At 44.1% G+C, this 21,037-nt stretch overlaps 1 protein-coding gene across 1 annotated transcript in view; it reads right to left on the bottom strand.

Annotated features, from left to right (window-relative positions):
• Nucleotides 1-21,037, bottom strand: part of csmd2 (CUB and Sushi multiple domains 2) — a 1,866,499-nt gene that overhangs the window by 22,224 nt on the left and 1,823,238 nt on the right. The window contains exons 65-67 of the mRNA XM_078237109.1: nt 2,847-2,912; nt 2,587-2,748; nt 28-140 (exon numbers count right to left, since the gene is read on the bottom strand). Of these exons, the coding sequence (XP_078093235.1) occupies nt 28-140; nt 2,587-2,748; nt 2,847-2,912 (341 nt within the window). The remainder of the gene's footprint in view (nt 1-27; nt 141-2,586; nt 2,749-2,846; nt 2,913-21,037) is intronic.

The raw sequence follows: 21,037 nt of genomic DNA, 5'->3' as shown, positions 1-21,037 counted from the left end.
AAAGCTAGACACCCTGTCACAACTTACATATCCATCCAGAGCCAGGTTGTCATTCTTAAATTTGTGCACAAACATTTCGACCGGACCACGGATCTTATACAGTTCAAGGAGAAGGTGGTGTTCTTCCTTTTTGTAGAAACCTGAATGATATTAGCACATTCGCAACGACATCAGAGTTATTTAATGTTTCCATTTCTCCTTATCATTCTTAAAACTGTTCATATTGAGCAAGCAAGTGGTGAGATTAGTTGCACAGGTTGGAGTTTGAAGTTAAAATAGCTAAAACCTTGATCTATTGTCCAAGATGGCATTAGACTTGAGGAGAAGGTGGGGCGCGCTCAGAAATAGTGGTTAATTGATGTCAAGCTTGGAACTTTGGAACTTAGAAACCTGGAGACTGTGGGAGTGAAAACCTAAGGATGTTAAATACTTCTCCAAGTTTGCGATCATGAGAAAGATTGAATTTGAATAGAAATAATTGTTACAGCATGGAAGATTCCGGACTGTCTGAATCAATGTACATTTCAGTTCTCCCAGCTGGGAGCGGTGCTGTTGACAGCATTTCTCAGTTTGCCAGTCTGTGCTTTCCCAACTATTAACTTCAATTAATGAAATATTGATTTCCTGATATGCTCTTCTGGTGGACAAAGCTCTGTGCTTGGACCAAATTTGCATAAAATCAATACTTTGCTCGATGGAGCTGTGGGGGTTAATGTAGCAGAATTGGTCTTTGTTGGCATCACAAAACATGGTCACGGCCACACTCAATATTCTTTTTCATTGACTTCCAGTTGACGTGCCTGCCAGTGACCCAGTCTCTGCTCAAAAAACAGTGAATGCTCACAATGGGCTCCGGAATGTTTTAGTGTGCCTACAAAGAAGGGCTGAAGCAGCAAACAGATACATTTTCTATGCCTACCTTGAGGAGAAGAGGCTGTGAAAACCAGAACACAGCAATTTTATTTCCTCTGTTTCCTTATCTTATCAGTTTGTTGTACTCCCGTTTTATCCACGGCGTGGAAACATTTCTCCGCTGGGACAGCAGGACACCTGCTTGAACTAAACCCTGGGAGTTGCAGGAAGTCAAACGCTTGCTCTCTCTGGTGAATAATGGATGTAAACCAGTCTGTGGATTGCCATTTCTCAATTCTAGTTCAACACTGTGACTACACAAATTTTGAAAATATGCACCTGAATGAAGTAAAACTGTCATAATTCACCTTAAAATTAAAGATCTTTTTCAACTTATAACAGAGGAACTTTTAGATTTTATGAGAATGAACGCCCCAATTTCCCCTTTTTCGGAGTGTGTTGTTATGACTGTGTTACATTTGGAAGGATTTTGGATTGGGATCCTGACATCATTGTCAAAAGGGGATCTAACTCTGCACTGCGTGGGGAACAGTCACCGGCAGGAATCTTTCCTCGAATTAGCCAATTAATGGCCAGAGGGCAGGCACACTATCCAATTAAGGAAAGCGGATAGACCTTTGAAGCTGGAGGACCAATAGGAGGCCTTTCTGCTCAAAAGCCCCAGCCTACATTGCAGATCAAAGAGAGAGGGTGCGTCTAGATGGAGCCGTCCTCTCTCCAACATTTTACCCTCTTAAATTAAAAAGTAACTCAGCAGCCAGACCACCAGGGGGAAGCAGCCCACTGGGCTGCCTACATCTGCAACTGAAGTCAAGCAACTGAGAAGGGTATCAAAGCCTGTATGGAGCACTGGTCCCCTCAGTCTGCATTTTCCAGGTAGCTACTCCCTGACATCTTGGAGGCCTGGAGAGTGACTGAAGAATTTCAGTCAGTCTCCAAGAAGAGGGCTTAAGTGTTCATAGTGACATTTATTTGGTTACCCATTGCAGGCAGGTCGCTCTGCCACACCATTCCTGCCTCACGGAAAAAGCCAATGGGTGGCACAGTGGTTAGCATTGCTGTTTCACAATGCCAGAGACCCGAGTTTGATTCCCGGCCTGGTCACTTTCTGTGACCATGTCTTGTGTTGCCAACAAAGACCAATTCTGCTACATTAACCCCTGCAGCTCCATGAAGTATAGCATTGATTTTATGCAAATTTGGTCCTGGCACAGAGCCTTGCCCACCAGAGGAGCATATCAAGAAATCAATATTTCATTAACTAAAGTCAATAGTCGGGAAAGCACATTCTCCCCGTGTCTGCGTGGGTTTCCTCTGGTGCTCCGGTTTCCTCCCACAGTCCAAAGATGTGCAGGTTAGGTTGATTGGCCATGCTAAATTGACCATTAATGTCAGGGGGACTAGCTAGGGTAAATAAGTGGGGCTACGGGAATAGGGCCTGGGTGGAATTGGGATCGGTGCAGACTTGATGGGCCGAATGGCCTCTTTTTGCATTGTAGGGTTTCTATGTGATTATGTATGCTGCAGGCAAGCCTATCAAGGGCTACAAATCTTGACCTTTCTATTGTACCAGGAATGCCTTGTGGAGGTTTCCTGTGTTTAGAAAGAATGGAAGTACAATTTTGTTCCATGATCTCCCAGTGTTGTAAACATAGCCTGCCATCGAATGTATAAACTTGACCACAGAGCCCTCAGTGGTTGCATATCACTTACCTGTTAATCTAAGCTCCACTCCACTCTGGTCTAGAAGAGTTGCCTTGACTTGACTGGTGGACAGATTAAAACTGTTGATTGTTAACATGACTGGCTGCCTCTTGCCGAGATACTCATAAGAACCTTTCCAGAGGGAATTCTGAGCAAAGACATTAGCTGGAACTGCAACAAGGATAGAAAAAGAATTATAAGCAGCCCTTTGCCTGAACAAGGCTTTTGAAGGTTTAACATTCTAGTTTGTATCACTGCCGTCAACTCACTTGAAAGTTTGGTACTTGGTATTTCTTTGACTGTTCCAATTGGTCTCCCACTTGGCCTTGTGTCTGCTAAAGAAAGCCAATTAGAAAAATCATGGCTGTTAATAAAGTGACTAAAGTGAAATGGAACAAGCAAAACAGCTGGCAATAAGGTAAATAATTGAATGATTCAGTTGTTAGGGACCAGATCAGAAGCTCCAAGGTACATTCTGAAGTTAGCCCAGACCCCAACTTTTATGATTCTAGCATTAGGATGAGCATAAGGCATTTTGCCTCAGGAGTGATTCAATTGACCCACTCGGGAGCTTTTATCAAAACAAACTTCATTTAAGAAAACAGTTAGAAGAATGAGCATCAGTTATATCAATGTAAATACCAAAACATGTCAAGTTATAATATTTAATAGCTAGCTATCTCTATTGTTTTAATGAAGCAGAATCCCACATAGGTAAAAATCCCTTCTTCAGAACCAATTGGCAGCGTGGTTGACGTGGTTGCGAGACTTCCAGCCTTTTAACACCTCTGGACAGAGATCCAGACAGCAGTTTCCACAGAATATATCTTCAAACAGTAGAACTTCAGAGAAATAAATCTAGTCTCTGGCAGATCTCACTCTCTGGATGTCAGAGACTCAAAGCTACTTCTTTCTGCAGCTCCCAAAAAGCAAATGTGCTTGATTTCTCTGTGTAAGCCTAGCTCCACCCAGTCACCTGATTTTCATGTCAACCTAATCAAGTTCTATGCTGCAAAACCCCAGAGGAACACTAAAACTAGAACAGCTTTAGTTCAGAATAAAACCAACATTCCAGCCATGAGGAGAACCTATGTTGCTGCAGTAACAATACAGGGCTGCTGGATACAGACTCAGTGGCGCCAGTGTTAATAAAACAAAATTCTAAACAGAAACATGACTAAAATACATTTCTTAAAGGCACAGTATCTTCACGCAATCCAAAGCTGATGTCACAATCTTAGTCCATGCTCCATCGACAGAACACTGTAACAGGCTGTTCTGTATTGTTGATGGCATCAAAGAGGGAGCTTTGGAGATTACAGAGGACGGTATCACAAGATGCAGATGTTGTAGCCACAGGTTAGAGGAAAGACTTCACCATCTCACCAACAGGATCTGTACCTTTATTATTGAGGGTGAATTAGTTTCCATTGGCATTTAACGAAGGAAAATGATGCATCCACCAAAAGCCACTGACAAGCCACACTCGACCAAAAAATAAATTGTTTGTGACGAAGTTTACAAAAATACCAAGATGACAAGACACCAACACCAGCTGAATGTTGTAAAGCTTCACTTAAAAACAACTGAAAAGCTAATAGCTTCTCATAAATAACCAGAAATATAGAACCCAAATGACCAGGTTTTGGTTAAAATTGATTTATTGGTCCTGATTTGCAATCATTGCGTTTTCCTACATAATGGGCAGCATTTGAAAATGTGATTGTGTGACAGATTGGATTTGAGCAGCGGGGCTTACTTACAGACTGCAAGCTGGAAACTATCCTAATAATGTCACATAATATCAGGTCACAGGGAATGAAGACCTTCACTGGCATTTCTAACAGTAAAATTAGCATTGTTTTTACCTTTGCGAAAAACAGACAGCTAGTACAAGTATGGGTCCCAGACATCACAACTGTCAACACTGCAGGTCAGGAGAACACTAAGGAAATATTTGGATAGACGTTTCCCAGCCCTGGGATGGTCAGGCTGGGGAGGTGTGAGAGTCATAGAACAGTACAGTGCAGGAACAGGCCCTTCAGCCCACGATGTTGTGCTGAACATGACGCCAAATTAAACTAATCCCTTCTGCCTGCCCTTGGTCCATATCCCTCGATTCCTTGCATATTCATGTACTTATCTAAAAGCCCCTTAAACCCCCCTACCATATCTGCCTCCACCACCACCCCTGGCAGCACATTCCAGACATCTATCACTCTGTGTAAAAAAAACTTGCCCCTCACATCTCCTTCATACTTTCCTCCTCTCACCTTAAGTGCATGCCCCCTAGTATTAGACATTTCAACTCTGGGGGAAAAAGATTCTGACTGTCAACCCTATCTATGCCTCTCATAACTTTATAGACTTCCATCAGATCTCCCCTCAGCCTCTGCTGCTCCAGAGAAAACAGCCTTAGTTCGCCCAGCCTCTCCTTATAGCTCATACCCTCTAATCCAGGCAGCATCCTGGTAAACTTCTGCACCCTTCCAAAGGCTCCACATCCTTCCTTTAATGTCATGACCAGAATTGAACGCAATACTCCTAAGTGCGGCCTAACCAATGTATATAAAGCTGCAACATGACATCCTGACTCTTATACTCAATGCCCCGACCAATAAAGGCAAGCATGCCATTCACCTTCTTTACCACCCAATCTTTTTGAGCAGCCACTTTCAGGGAGCTATGGACTTGAACCCCAAGATCCCTCTGTACATCAATGCTGTTCAGGGTCCTGCCATTAACTGTACACTTACCCTTAGCATTTGATCTCCCAAAATTCAGCACCTCACACTTGCCCGGATTAAACTCCATCTGCCATTTGTCTACCCATATCTGCAACTGATCTATATCAGGCCGTATCCTTTGTCACGTCACCCATTCCTGTTGCTGGAGACATTTTCCATTGCAAGCCAGTATTCAGATTGGCTGCCCATTCAATACAAGTTTGCTGTCAAGTGAAGTAATCAAAGTCCCAATTAGGAGGAATTATTTCTACTAGTCGGTACTTGTTCAGTGGCGGAGTAGTTCCCCCCAGCATCCTGCCACCCCAACATGTGGAGGAAATGTGCTTTTGCGCATATCCATCAAGAACAGAATAGGAGTGCCCCATAGTGTCCAAAGCTGTGTAGGTTAGGTGGATTAGCCATGGTAAATGCACAGGTTGTGGGGATAGAGCGGGAGGGGAGGGTCTGGGTGGGGTGCTCTTTTAGAAAGTTGGTGCAGACTCGATGGGCCAAATGGCCTCTTTCTCCACTCTAGGGATTCCTAAGCGTTCTATGAAAACTTCGTTTTCAGAAGTAGATTTTTTTTTACAACTTGGCTTGCTTCAATAAGGGACAGGCAAACCTGGTTTGGGATGTGAGGCAATTGGGAATTGCATTGATGATTATGGGGCTTAACAAATTACTGTGGAATTGCAATGAAATATCTGCAAGTAATGTATACACAAAACAGGCAAGCATAAATCTTACTCAGCTTTTTGTATTCCCATCATCACATTGTGAATTTCATCTCTCCTGCCAGAACCAAATTGCTATTTCTACAATTACAATGTGACAGAGTGTCCGACAATGACAAGCTCTTGATGAGGAGCAAAGTTATTAACATAAATAAAAATCACATTCCGAAATTCATTCACTCTTTGTGAGCAAAGATTGATGTGAGCCAGAACCCACAGACCATAAGCCTATAAGATATAGGAGCAGAATTAGGCCATTCAGCCCATTGAGTCTGCTCCGCCATTCAATCATGGCTGAAAAGTCTCTCAACCCCCATTCTCTCACCTTTTCCCCTTAACATTTGACCCCCTTAAGAATCTCTGTCTTAAATACATTCAATGACCTGGCCTCCACAGCCTTCTGTGGCAATGAATTTTATAGATTCACCACCCCCTGGCTGAAGAAATTCCTCCTCAACTTTACTCTGAGGCTGTGCCCTCGGATCCTAGTCTCTCCTACAAACATTTCCTCATGTCCACTCTATCCAGGCCTTTCAGTATTTTTTGGGTGGCATGGTGGTCAGCACTGCTGCCTCACAGCGTCAGGGACCCGTGTTCGATTCCTTGCTTGGGTCACTGTCTGTGTGGAGTTTGCACATTCTCCCCATGTCTGCATGGGTTTCCTCCGGGTGCTCCGGTTTCCTCCCACAGTCCGAAAATGTGCAGGTTGGGTTGATTGGCCATACTAAATTGCTCTTTAGTGTTCGGGGGATGTCAAGGGGATTAGTAGGGTAAATACGTGGGGTTACGGGGAAAAGACTTGGGTGGGATTGTTGCAGGTGCAGACTCGATGGACCGAATGGCCTCCTTCTGCACTGCAGGTATTCTATGATTCTGGAAACCCTGCATACAAACTATGCCAGTGTTCAGTATTCACCTGTTTTTCACCTAGTCACAGTGCCAGACTGTCATGAATCAATATCAATTCCTGGTGGAAGAAAAGCTAATTTCTGAGCAGATTACAGTCCCAATTTTGTGAAGCCCCAACTCCACAAACAGCCTCATTTAAATATTGAATTCACATTAAATTTGTTCCAAGGTGAAGTGATGCACCTTTTAGCAAGGTTTTGCTGACTTAGTTGCCTTGGTGTTCGTTGGCCTTGTTGGATAGTCCTCCATTTTGTATTTACCTCAGCTTTAAGGATGAGGCTCTGAGCACACCAGATAATTGAAGTAAAGAAAAGTTTGTTTTGGGAGAGTGGGGATACAAACGCAGTTGCAATGAGTTCTGTTCTGGCCACACCTATCAATACAGTGTCACAGGCTTATCCCAGAACCACCTCCGATTCACAAAACGGGCTTAAAGCTGTAAAGATAAGGGTTGCTTAGTTGGCAGTTTTGCTGAGTAACAGCATTTTACCTTAAAAGCAGAAAGTTGCAGGTTCAAGCCCCACAGTCTGCCATGCCAGGGTCCAGTGCAGGAGTGCTGCATTGCTGGAGATGGCAATTTTGGAGTGAAATGGTAAATTGAGGTCCTTTAAGCCCTTTCAGGTGATCATAATGGCCCAGTTTTTCTAGTCTCTGGATGATCGTATCCTGGAAGAGACGCTGGGGGACCCCTCGGATATCCCAAAGCAATGGCTCCACAGGAATTGCCTGTGAAGTTTCAACTTATGATGGCAATCCCCCTGCATCTGGAATCCTCAGCAGAGGTTTCCAACACTGAGTTAGAGTCATACTTCAGCCAGTTCTGACTCACTTAACTGGATAATTACCCAGGAAATATTAGCTATAAAGAAACCATTTCTAACTGTTTGTTAACTATACAACTGAACCCCCCCTCCCCCTCCACCCCCGCCTTCCCTCACCTCCGATTCCCAACTGACAACCACAACTCCCCATTGGCCCTCTGGCCCTCCAACTACTGCCCCTCCCCCACCCTCCCAATTCCATCCTACCCTCGGACACTCACCCCGATCCTCCAACTACGCCTGCCCAACCAATACCCACCAGATCTTCTGAACCCCTTCACTGACCTGATCACCCTACCATCTACCCACTCTTCTCACCCTGCCACATGCCACCCTACCTAGCTGGTGTCCTACCCACCCTGCCACTCTACCCATTTACCTCACTCACATTGATTCACCAACACAACGGGAAGCTACTTACATGTCCCAAAACTTTTCGCTGTGTTAGAAGACTTACTGAAATAAGGCAGCTAGTGCTGTAAAAAGGAGAGGTGGCTTGGCTTCCCCCCACAACCCTGCCCTTCGAAGAAGGACTGCAAGAACAGGTACTCTCTGTGTTTCTGGAGAGGCCTATTTCAGAAATCCAGGCCAGCAATGTAAAGCTCCAGCACTGCATAAAAAATAGGAGCGTGTGGCAATCCAATGGTGATTCCCACTCGTCAGAAGATTCAGCACAACATATACTCTGGGATCATCCCAAGTATCTTGGCCAACATTTATCGCTCACCCAACACCACTAACGGGTCATTTCACTTATTGCTGTTTGCAGATACTTGCGTTGCACAACCTGGTTGCTCTACATTATAAAAAGTGACCGCACTTCCAAATTACTCCACTGACTGCAAAGCACTTTGGTTCTGAAATCAGGCATGATTTACCACAGCAAAGCTCTTGTGTTGCAGAATCCACCCAAGCCACTGCAAGAGACATCTGTAGTGCATGCACATGTATCAAGCAAGTGACGGTGGCTATACTTTCAAGGGTCAATGCTTTCAACATTTTGCTGTTGACAGGATGCACAGATTCACCAAGTTGTAGGCTTTGCTGAGTGACAACATCACATTTGATAACTTGAGAAGCGCAATTTCGAGATCCAATTTCCACTTCAAGGTAGCAAAAGAGTTGAGGGTATCTTTTTTTAAAATGAAAGAGTTGAAGACCACAACCAAATTCAATATCCAGGGGAAGGGAAATATTGCCAGTGACAGCCTGCTGCTATGCCCCAGGCAACAGGGCTGAACTAACTCCTCTCTTTGTCCCACTCCTGGTTTGGTTATAACAGCATCTGAATTTAAAAGGGAGGTGATATTGTCACCTTAATATATATTTAACTGTCCATAGCTCAGTGTGAGAAATAAGCCAGCCAGGTTCCTTAAGTTAATAAGTAAAGAGTTAGTTTTATTTCTAAAGCTCACCTAGGCAAAGGTACAGAATTAACAAAAGGTTAAAATTGCAACTATGTCCAACTACCCACTAATGCAAAAGCCAACACACGGCACAGAGGCTAGCACTGTTGCCTCACAGTATCAGGGACACATGTTTGATTCCCGGCTTGGGTGACTGCCTGTGCGGAGTTTGCATGTTCTCCTCGTGTCTGCATGGGTTTCATCCGGATGCTCTGATTTCCTCCCACAGTCTGAAAGACGTGCTGGTTATGCACATTGGTCATGCTAAATTTCCTGGAGTGTAGCGACTAGGGGATTTTCACAGTAACTTCAATGCAGTATTAATGTAAGCCGACTTGTGACACTAATAAATAAACCTAAACATACAATCCCCCAAGCATGCAAAAAAAGAAAAAAATTGCAGAGTATCATATATTAAAAACTAGGCCAAGTAACAAGTAAAGTCAGAAAAAAAAAATCAATGCATGTCCAGATGCGTGTTTTCAGCTGAAAAATCTCAGCACACACTTACTGCTGGTTCTTGGTGTTTATCATTGTGGACAATTGTATTGATTTAGTCAGAGTTCTCCTTTAATGGATGCAGCAATGAGGTCCTCTGGTGACTTTTTTCAAATCACAAACACTTCAGTTTTGATGAGAGAGGTTTCAGAAGAAAGAGCTGGGGCAGGACTACTTCCCCTGTGGCAGTCTCTCTCACATGATACAAAATTCAATCATTTATGAGCAGGGTCACGTAACTCTTTGAGAACTCCATAGACTCTGTAGGCAGAATCTTCTGGTGCTACCAGTAGCCAGATGCTTGGCGGAGGTGGAACTTAATTTGGTTTCAGGCCAAAAATCAGTTTCCTGTCAGTGGAATGAACTTTAGGAATTATGTTTTTGGGACTTTAAAGGTGGGTTAAAGGTGAACAATGTCAGGAAGCCATTTTGCACGTACACTCATTAAAAGGCCACTTGCAGCAATTAAGCTCCCCACCAAATTAAATTCCCCACTGGTGAGAAATTAGAATGTTCACTTTACGACTGCGCAAAAGTGATGTGCACCAGGTGAGGGATTCTTCTTCCCTGATTAATGGTGAGTTGCTGCTGAAGTGTCCACTTTGGGAAGTTTCTGTAAATGCCAGCCTTTGCTTGAAGCAGAGTGGGGCAGTGTAAGTTGCATGGAAGATGACGATTAGCTGGGGGGGGGGGCGTGGAGTGAAGGAGTGGAGTGGTGGCCAGGCAAAGGGAGATGGGGTAGTTAAATCTGCCTGGGTGCACTTTAAATATCGCACCTGGAACTTCGAGTCTGTGGTGGGGATGATGACTTGTTGCCTGCCCCCATCATGAGTTCTGCGGGTTAGGTAGATTGGCCATGCTAAATTGACCCTAATGTCAGGCGGATTAGCAGGGTAAAGTTGTGGGGTTACGGGAATAGGGCCTGGGTGGGATTGTGGTCGGTGCAGACTCGATGGGCCGAATGGCCTCCTTCTGCACTGTAGGATTCTATGATTCTATGAGAATTGGGAAACTCTTCGCGGAAGCATATTTAATGAAGTGTACAGCACAAGATCATATGTGGTCAGTCGCACAACACTATCAGTGGGAATCACTCCCACTTCTACAACCGTCAACAAACTCAGACACCGAATAGAAGGTTCAGGCCCATATCTCCACAAGAGCAGCTCATGGCCTTCACCGCCCTTTGCTTCGAGGGGATGTCCTTTCCAAAAAGGTTCAATACATAGCTATCCAGCTTGTTAGGATGCTGGACAAGAATCCCAAATTATACTTGGAAGCTCGACTAATCATTGAATCAACAGTGCAGAAGGAGGGCATTTGGCCCATTGAGCCTGCACCGACAACAATCCCACCCAGGCCCTATCCCCGTAACCCTACATAACCCCTCCTCGTCCCCCTGACACTAAGCGGCAATTTATCATGTCCAATCAACCTAACCCGCCCATCTTTGGACTGTGGGAGGAAACCGGAGCACCCGGACGAAACCCATGCAGACACGGGGGAGAACATACAAACTCCACACAGACAGTGACCTGAGGCCGGAATCAAACCCTGGCACTGTGAGGCAGCAGTGCTAACCACTGTGCCACCATGCTGTTGCTTAACTATTAAGAGTAGAATAGTAAAATGAAAGGAAGCAACTTTAATTTCTAACTTTTCACTGTTTCAGTTCCCAATAAGCAACATTCCTCTTACAGACATAAGTGCCACTTTAAATCCAGTTAGCAACCATAAACATACACACTGTAAATTGTGTTGACAGTCTTGAAGCTTTCAGAGTGATTTTGTGGAGAGAGTGAGGGAGTTCTCAGGGACAGTCTATACATGATTCTCACATCAGCAAAACAGCAACTCCAAACTGCAAAAGCTCCTTCCTCTCTGCACAGACCCAGCTCTTTACAGTATCTCATGACCCTGTCAATCAACCTCCCAAAGGATCTTTTGGAAGAGGCAAAAGCAAATGTGTTCTGTGAAAGAAACATATTTCTTGCTGAAGTGAGTAACTAACTTGCTTTTATACCCTGGAGCTAAATGTTTACCAGTCACACCAACTGCCTACGGAAATAAATCTGAAATTCTAAACATTCCCCTTAAATAATCAACAATATATATTTATATTAATTGTACGTGTATCATCACATGCTAATGACATTACAAAATAATATATGTCCAGCTGATGACATTATAAATTCATATTTTCTAAAACATCTTCAGAACACTGTTTTGATCATGGTAGTTGGATATACGGTAAGGGGTAGGTCAGGATGTGATCAAGAGTGGAGGACATAGATCATGCACAGGAAATTAATTTAACCTTCTGAAAATTCAGGTGAAACTTAAAGAACTTTAGGATATCCTTTGGAATCACAGAATCCCTACAGTGCTGAAGGAGGCCATTTGTCCCATTGAGTCTGCACTGACCCTCCAGCATGGCATCGTACCCAGGCCCTATCTCCATGACCCCACGGATTTACCTAGCTAATCCCCCTAACCTACACATCTTGGGAAACTAAGGGGTAATTTAGCACGACCAATCCACCTAACCTCCACATCTGTGGGAGGAAACCGAAGCACCCAGAGGAAACCCATGCAGACACGTGAAGAACGTGCAAATTACACACAGACAGTACCAAGGCTGGAATTGAACCTGGGTCCCTGGTGCTGTGAGACAGCAGTTCTAACCTCTGTGCCACCGTGCTGCCCCAGTGGAACTGGAAAACAAGCTGAGCAGTGACCCTCAGTTTGGAGGAATAAGTCCGCAGGGTAGATTTTCTCCTTGCTGTGCCAAAATGGTACACAGAGGAAAATTAAGCAGGCACCTTGAATGCACAACACACTTTCTGCAAACTTTTGTTGTGGTATGATTGATTAGTTTTAGGATTTGTAGATAATCTCATCTTTATAAATTGAACACAAGCCATTACTGTAGGGGTAGTTTGATTTGAGGATCAGTGTTAAGTCTTGCATCTGGAAAAAAAAAAGCACTCGATTCAGTTTTTGATGAATTATGTGGCACAAGATAAATGGTTTTCTATCCACACACACTGACGGAGTTCAGAGCCAGAAGATAAGGATGTGGCTACACTCTCTGGAAATGACGAAATTGGACACAGTGCCACCTGCAGCACAAGGAACACATTTGTTTTGATTTTCAAGTTTAATAGTTTTTGAAGCTCAAGAATAAAGCGACCTGGGTCGATTTTGCAGGCCAATGTAATCAGCTCGCTCAGAGTGGGGTCAAGCTGTCAAGTTGTCTGTATACCCATCAATTTATCGCAGGGGTGTAATGAACAGTTCATGCAGGACGTTCTGCACAACATCAAAGATATCGTTGATATTCCACGTCCTTGGGACACCCGAGCATTCTATCATCTCAAGGTGACAGGGAGGGGGAGGCGATGTAAATAAGATAATCTCTGACCATATCAGCATGGCATTCATGCCTTCAGAATGGGAAAGGGGACAACATTAATCTCATCCTTTTCTGAGCCGGTCCTATGTTACTGAAACTTAACTTGCATGCTTTCTGTTTTGCTCGTTGTTTCAGGTTATAAGGATGCTGCCTCCAATCGAATGCATCCCCTTCTCTTTGTCCCAGAGACGAAACAATGATAAAGTTTTCAGAAATATGACCTGTGGATGGTGTTCCAGATGAAAGATTTGTACAGCTACTTGTACAGGGCAATTTATGAATTCTCTTTCACTGTGAATCATCAGTGTTTTACGCCAAGGTGTAGAGGAAGCTTATGAAATTCATCTCGCTTTAGGACATCTGCTAATTTTCTAGCCTATTTCATCCCAGCAATCTCAAAGCCTGCTGGGTTCAGGAACGCCGACTTTGAGTAGCGAAAGCCAATTTTGCAACTACATGCTCTCAGCAGGGAGGTCTGTCTTTGGCAGCACAAGCTGCAATTCAGATATGATTATCTGAAACATTAAACTATGTGCAATGTGCAATGTTAGTGCACCTTTGAGAGGATTTTTAAAAAATCATGTTCTCTATAGCTCTCAGCTCTCATTGTTGCCTGGCTGTCTGTAGGAATCCTTTTATTGCTCCATCAGTGGTTTAAATGGGGTTTGTTTATTTTTACTCTGGGTTGTTTTATGGCCCTGCATTGTTAGGAGGAAGGCCATGGGTTCTGGTCAGTTTTTTTTTCCTTCCTAGGGAATTCAAGGCTTCACTTTCTGCTTTTTGCTGCCGGCAGTGTTTCGTTTAGAAGGGAGTGGACATCAGACTGACGGTAATATCTCTCTCTCTCTCCCTGGGTTTTGGAAGTTCTGCTGGTTAACTGAAAGCAAGGCTTCTTGCCTTCCTGCAGTAGAAAATCTGCCGTCGGTGGCTTGACCACAGTCTCTCCCTGTTGTTCTGGGAAGCTGTGCTAACTTCAAACTTCTGAGCGTATCAAGAGAACTGCAGCATTCATCCAAAGGACTCAATTCCAGTATTGCGTGAGCATTAGTCTTTGCGGTATTAAAACTGTGGAAGGGTTTTGTTTATGGGATTGGTTTGATTGGAACATCTTAGATATATTTGTTAAGGGTTATACATTATTGCGGTTGTATTGTTTTGTTTGTAATTGATAACAGTGATTGTTAATATTCTTATTATATATGTTAACTATATTCTCAAATAAACTTTGTTTGACAAAAGCTCCCTAGTGGGTCACTTGAATCATAGCTGAGGTGAACCATATCATGGCTATCCTCGCCAAATTCAAGGTGCAAAACTTAGGATCCAGGCAGGCTCCATAAAACACTTTGGAGTTTCTGACCTGAATCATAATAAATGGCACACACTTGAACCCATGAAATGCGCTTCCAATGGTCAAGACTCCCTACTGGGAGTACAATGTTGGAAAATCATCCCAGTGATGGCATCGATCTTTTCAGTGAATTGCATCTCAAGGCTCTCACCAACTTTTACAGATGCACCATAGAAAGCATCGTTTCTGGTTGCATCACAGCTTGGTATGGCTCCTGCTCTGCCCAAGACCACAAGAAACTACAAAGGGTTGTGAACGTAGCCCAGTCCATCACTCAAACTAGCCTCCCATGCAGTGACTCTAATATTTCCCGTGGCCTTGGAAAAGCAGCTATCATAATCAAGGACCCCATGCACCCTGGACATACGCTCTTCCACCTTTGTCTGTTGGGAAAAAGATATAAAAATCTGAGATCATGTACCATCCGAAACAAGAACAGCTTCTTCCCTACTGTCAGCAGACTTTTGAATGGATCTACCTTACATTAAGTTGATCTTTCTCTACCCCCTAGCTATGACTGTAACACTGTATTCTGCACTCTCTCCTTTCCTTCTTTATGAACGGTATGCTTTGTCTGTATAGCGCGCAAGAAACAATACTTTTCACTGTATCCCAATACTTCTGACAATAATGAATCAAAATCAAATCAACTCAAAAATCCAAGTTATTAGATTCCTGCAATGCAATGGGAAAGTTAATCTGCTTTTAAACTATTCTGCGTCCTCCAGAGGCACACAACAAATGCTGGCTGACCCAAGTTGAAAATTAATAAGCCTCCAGCAAGACAAGAGATTAGAAAAGTCCCCACAATTCTGAGAGTACATGGAAACAGCTTTGCAGCAAAAAGAATAGCTAACGTCAGATCCATTATCTGCTTCTAAAAGAAGCTGCATAATTATCTGGTACGAATGAAAGTGAAGGTTGCAAAGATGCAAAGAGAGGAGATCAAATAGTCAGAGCAACACAGCGGTTCAGTGGCAGTATTATCAGTATAAAGCAACTGGCAGGTTTGAATAATGAAGATGTTAGTGAGAGATATCCTGGTATTTCCCTGAGTCATCTTGTGGCGAGGACAGAGAGAAATTTGTCAGAACTTTCCCTCAGATGTTTATGTAAAGCTCATAGTCTTTGATAAGGGGAACTTTATATGGTCTGTAAAAGGAACAGGCATAGTGTGATAAAAGATTTTTTTTTCTCATTTTGTATCACATAGAATTTCTGACCATTAATTCTGTTAATGACACGAACAGCAATATATTTTTTCACTTTCTGTATCCACGATCATCACTAAGCAATCACAGATGTAACATTAGTTACATGGATGGTAAATTTCCCTTTCCTCTGTGGTTTCAGTCACAGAGTCAATGGGTGGGATGTTATGGCCTCGTTCGGCCCAAAACTGTAAAATCCCACCCGAGGTCAACAGACCTTCCCATGTTCCACCCATCGCCCGCTCTGATTCCCGTGGCAGGTGGGGCAGTAAAATTCTGGACATAGAGTTATACAGCGCAGAAAAGGCCCTTTGGCCCAACAAGTCTGCACTGGCAACCACCACTAAATCCTATTTTCCTGCACTTGTCCCATATTCTTGAATGTTATGATATTTTAAGTGCTCATCCAAATGTTTTTTTTAAAGGTTGCAAGGTTTCAGATACGTGGATAATTGGAACACATTCTGGGGAAGGTGGGACCTGTACAAACAGGACGGGGTGCACCTGAACCAGAGGGGCACCAATATCCTGGGAGGGAAATTTGCTACGGCTCTTCAGGGGGGTTTAAACTATTTTGTCAGGGGAGTGGGAAAAGGAGTTGTAGTCCAGAAGTCAGTGTTGAGGATGGTGAGGTATTGGGGAAGGTATCAAGGTCAAGGGTGGGTACCGGTAGACAGGAAGGTGGGTTGAAGTGTGTCTACTTCAATGCAAGGAGCATCCGGAACAAGGTAGATGAACTTGGGGCGTGGATTGGTACTTGGGACTACGATGTTGTGGCCAATCCGGAGACATCGGTAGAACAAGGACATGAATGGTTGTTGGATGTTCCGGGGTATAGATGTTTCAGTAAGTGTAGAGAAGCTGGTAAAAGAGGTGGAGGAGTAGCATTGTTAATCAAGGAGAGTTTAACGGCTGCGGAAAGGCACTTCGAGGGGGATATGAGGTAATATGAGCTGAGGTTAGAAATAGGAAAGGAGCGGTCACGTTGTTAGGAGTTTACTATCGGCCCCCAAATAGTAATAGAGATGTGGAGGAAGAAATTGCTAAGCAGATTATGGATATGTGTGGGGGTCACAGGGTAGTTGTCATGGGGGACTTTAACTTTCCAAATATTGATTGGAACCTTTGTAGGTCAAATAGTTCGGATGGGGCAGTTTTTGTGCAGTGTGTGCAGGAGGGTTTCCTGACACAATATGTGGGTAGGCCGACAAGAGGTGAGGCCACATTGGATTTGGTACTGGGAAATGAACCGGGCCAAGTGTTAGATTTGGTTGTGGGAGAGCACTTTGGAGATAGTGACCACAATTCGGTGTCTTTTGTTATTGCAATGGAGAGGGATAGGGCTGTACGGCAGGGCAAGGTTTACAATTGGGGGAGAGATAATTATGATGCGATTAGGCAAGAATTAGGGGGCATAAGATGGGAACAGAAACTGTCAGGGAAAGGCACTAATGAAAAGTGGAACTTTTTCAAGGAACAAATACGAGGTGTCCTTGATAGGTATGTCCCTGTCAGGCAGGGAGGAAATGGCCGAGTGAGGGAACCATGGTTCACGAAAGAGGTGGAATGTCTTGTGAAAAGGAAGAGGGAAGCTTATGTAGGGATGAGGAAACAAGGTTCAGATGGCTCGATTGAGGGTTACAAGTTAGCAAGGAATGTGCTGAAAAAGGGGCTTAGGAGAGCTAGGAGGGGACATGAGAAGTCCTTGGCGGGTCGGATCAAGGAAAACTCCAAGGCTTTTTACTCTTATGTGAGGAATACAAGAATGACCAGGGTGAGGTTAGGGCCGGTCAAGGACAGTAGTGGGAACTTGTGTATGGAGTCAGTAGAGATAGGCGAGGTGATGAATGAATACTTTTCTTCAGTGTTCACCAAGGAGAGGGGCCATATTTTTGAGGAAGAGAAGGTGTTACAGGCTAATAGGCTGGAGGAAATAGATGTTCGGAGGGAGGATATACTGGCAGTTTTGAATAAACTGAAGGTCAATAAGTCCCCTGGGCCTGATGAAATATATCCTAGGATTCTTTGGGAGGCAAGGGATGAGATTGCAGAGCCTTTGGCTTTGATTTTTGGGTCCTCAGTGTCCACGGGGATGGTGCCAGAGGACAGGAGAATGGCGAATGTTGTTCCTCTGTTTAAGAAAGGGAATAGAAATGACCCTGGTAATTATAGACCAGTTAGTCTTACTTCGGTGGTTGGTAAATTCGTGGAAAAGGTCCTTAGGGATGGGATTTACGACCATTTAGAAAGATGCGGATTAATCCGGGATAGTCAGCATGGATTCGTGAAGGGCAAGTCATGCCTCACAAATTTGATTGAATTTTTTGAGGAGGTAACTAAGTGTGTTAATGAAGGTAGGGCAGTTGATGTCATATACATGGATTTTAGTAAGGTGTTTGATAAGGTCCCCCATGGTCGGCTTATGATGAAAGTAAGGAGGTGTGGGATAGAGGGAAAGTTGGCCGATTGGATAGGTAACTGGCTATCTGATCGAAGACAGAGGGTGGTGGTGGATGGAAAATTTTCAGACTGGAGGCAGGTTGCTAGCGGAGTGCCACAGGGATCAGTGCTTGGTCCTCTGCTCTTTGTGACTTTTATTAATGACTTAGAGGAGGGGGCTGAAGGGTGGATCAGTAAATTTGCTGATGACACCAAGATTGGTGGAGTAGTGGATGAGGTGGAGGGCTGTTGTAGGCTGCAAAGAGACATAGATAGGATGCAAAGCTGGGCTGAAAAATGGCAAATGGAGTTTAACCCTGATAAATGTGAGGTGATTCATTTTGGTAGGACTAATTTAAATGTGTATTACAGGGTCAAATGTAGGGTTCTGAAGAATGTGGAGGAACAGAGAGATCTTGAGGTCCATATCCACAGATCTCTAAAGGTTGCCACTCAAGTGGATAGAGCTGTGAAGAAGGCCTATAGTGTGTTAGCTTTTATTAACAGGGGGTTGGAGTTTAAGAGCCGTGGGGTTATGCTGCAACTGTACAGGACCTTGGTGAGACCAGATCTGGAATATTGTGTGCAGTTCTGGTCACCTCACAATAAGAAGGATGTGGAGGCACTGGAAAGAGTGCAGAGGAGATTTACCAGGATGCTGCCTGGTTTGGAGGGTAGGTCTTATGAGGAAAGGTTGAGGGAGCTAGGGCTGTTCTCTCTGGAGCGGAGGAGGCTGAGGGGAGACTTAATGGAGGTTTATAAAATGATGAAGGGGATAGATAGAGTGAACGTTCAAAGACTATTTCCTCGGGTGGATAGAGCTATTACAAGGGGGCATAACTATAGGGTTCATGGTGGGAGATACAGGAAGGATATCAGAGGTAGGTTCTTTACGCAGAGAGTGGTTGGGGTGTGGAATGGACTGTCTGCAGTGATAGTGGAGTCAGACACTTTCGGAACATTTAAGCGGTTATTGGATAGGCACATGGAGCACACCAGGATGTTAGGGAGTGGGATAGCTTGATCTTGGTTTCAGATAAAGCTCGGCACAACATCGTGGGCCGAAGGGCCTGTTCTGTGCTGTGCTGTTCTATGTTCTATGTTTCCGGCCTCCATGACCTACCCAGGCAGTGCAATACAAAATAAGTCCTCCATTTCACACCTGCTGATCCAATCATTTGTAGTTATGATTTCAGCCAATCCCATTAGTCATGTTTACATTTCATCATGATTCCATGCTTAGAAGGTGCCGCATAGGAGACTGTTAAATAAGTTAAGAGCCCATGGTGCTAAGGGTAAGATCCTGGCATGGATAGAGGATTAGCTGACTGGCAGAAGGCAGAGTGTGGGGATAAAGGGGTCTTTTTCAGGATGGCAGCCAGTGACTAGTGGAGTGCCTCTGGGGTTGGTGCTGGGACCACAATTTTTCACAATATACATTAACGATTTGGAAGAAGGAACTGAAGGCACTGTTGCTAAGTTTGCAGATGATACAAAGATATGCAGAGGGACAGGTAGTATTGAGTAAGAAGGGGGACAGCAGAAGGACTTGGACAGGTTAGGAGAGTGGGCAAAGAAGTGGCAGATGGAATACAATGTGGAAAAGAGTGAGGTTATGCACTTTGGAAGGAGGAATGGAGGCATAGACACTTTTCTAAATGGGGAAATGCTTCGGAAATCAGAAACACAAAGGGACTTGGGAGTCCTTGTTCAAGATTCTCTTAAGGTTAACATGCAGGGTCATTCAGCAGTTAGGAAGGCAAATGCAATGTTAGCATTCATGTGAAGAGGGCTAGAATACAAGAGCAGGGATGTACTTCTGAGGCTGTATAAGGCTCTGGTCAGACTCCATTCGGAGTATTGTGAGCGGTTTTGGGCCCTGTATCTAAGGAAGAATGTGCTGGCCTTGGAAAGGGTCCAGAGGAGGTTCACAAGAATGATCCCTGAAATGAAGAGCTTGTCGTATGAGGAACGGTTGAGGACTCTGGGCTGGACTCTTTGTAGTTTAGAAGGATGAGGGGCGACCTTATTGAAACTTACAGGATACTGCGAGGCCTGGATAAAGTGGACATGGGGAGGATGTTTCCACTAGTAGGAAAAACTAGAACCAGAGGGCACAACCTCAGGCTAAAGGGACGATCCTTTAAAACAGATGAGGAGAGTGGTGAATCTGTAGAACTCTTTGCCCCAGAAGGCTGCGGAGGCCAGGTCATTGAGTGTCTTTAAGACAGAGATAGATAGGTTCTTGATCAATAAGGGGATCAGGGGTTATGGGGAAAAGGCAGGAGAATGGGGATGAGAAAAATATCAGCCACGATTGAATGGCAGAGCAGACTCGATGGGCCGAGTGGCCTAATTCTGCTCCTATGTCTTATTGTCTTATGAGAGCTTTTTAAAATTATTTCATGGGATGTGGGAGTTGCTGGCAAGACCAGCGTTTGTTGCCCATCCCTAATTGTCCTTGAACTAAGTGGGTGCAAGGCTCTTTTAGCGGGCAGTTAAAAGTCAAGTCAGTTGCTGTGGGTCTGGAGCCACATATTGGCCAGACCAGTAAGGATGGCAGATTTCCTTCCCTAAAGGGCATTAGTTAAACAATCAATGATAGTTGTCATGATCACCATTGCTCAGACTAGCTTTCAATTCCAGATTTATTAATTGAATTTTAAATTCCATCAGCTGCCATGGTGGGATTTGAACCTATATCCCCAGAGTATTAGCCAAGGCCCCAGCATTATTAATCTAGTGACATCACCACTACCCAACCATCTCCCCATCAGCATGCGAGTTAAGGTTAATTTGTGCTGAGTTATTGGATGCTTCAGAATGAAAATTCTTAGAATGCAAGTCAAAATGGGCCAAACTTAGAACCCTGATATCCAATTTTAAGACAAGACTTTCCTATAATGTTTGGGAATAGAGACAGTTTCAGTAATCTACATTTGCACTGTAT

Source organism: Mustelus asterias, chromosome 21 (genome assembly GCF_964213995.1).
Source record: "Mustelus asterias chromosome 21, sMusAst1.hap1.1, whole genome shotgun sequence".
Lineage (NCBI taxonomy): Eukaryota > Metazoa > Chordata > Chondrichthyes > Carcharhiniformes > Triakidae > Mustelus > Mustelus asterias.
This window is presented reverse-complemented; position numbering and strand designations above follow the sequence as displayed.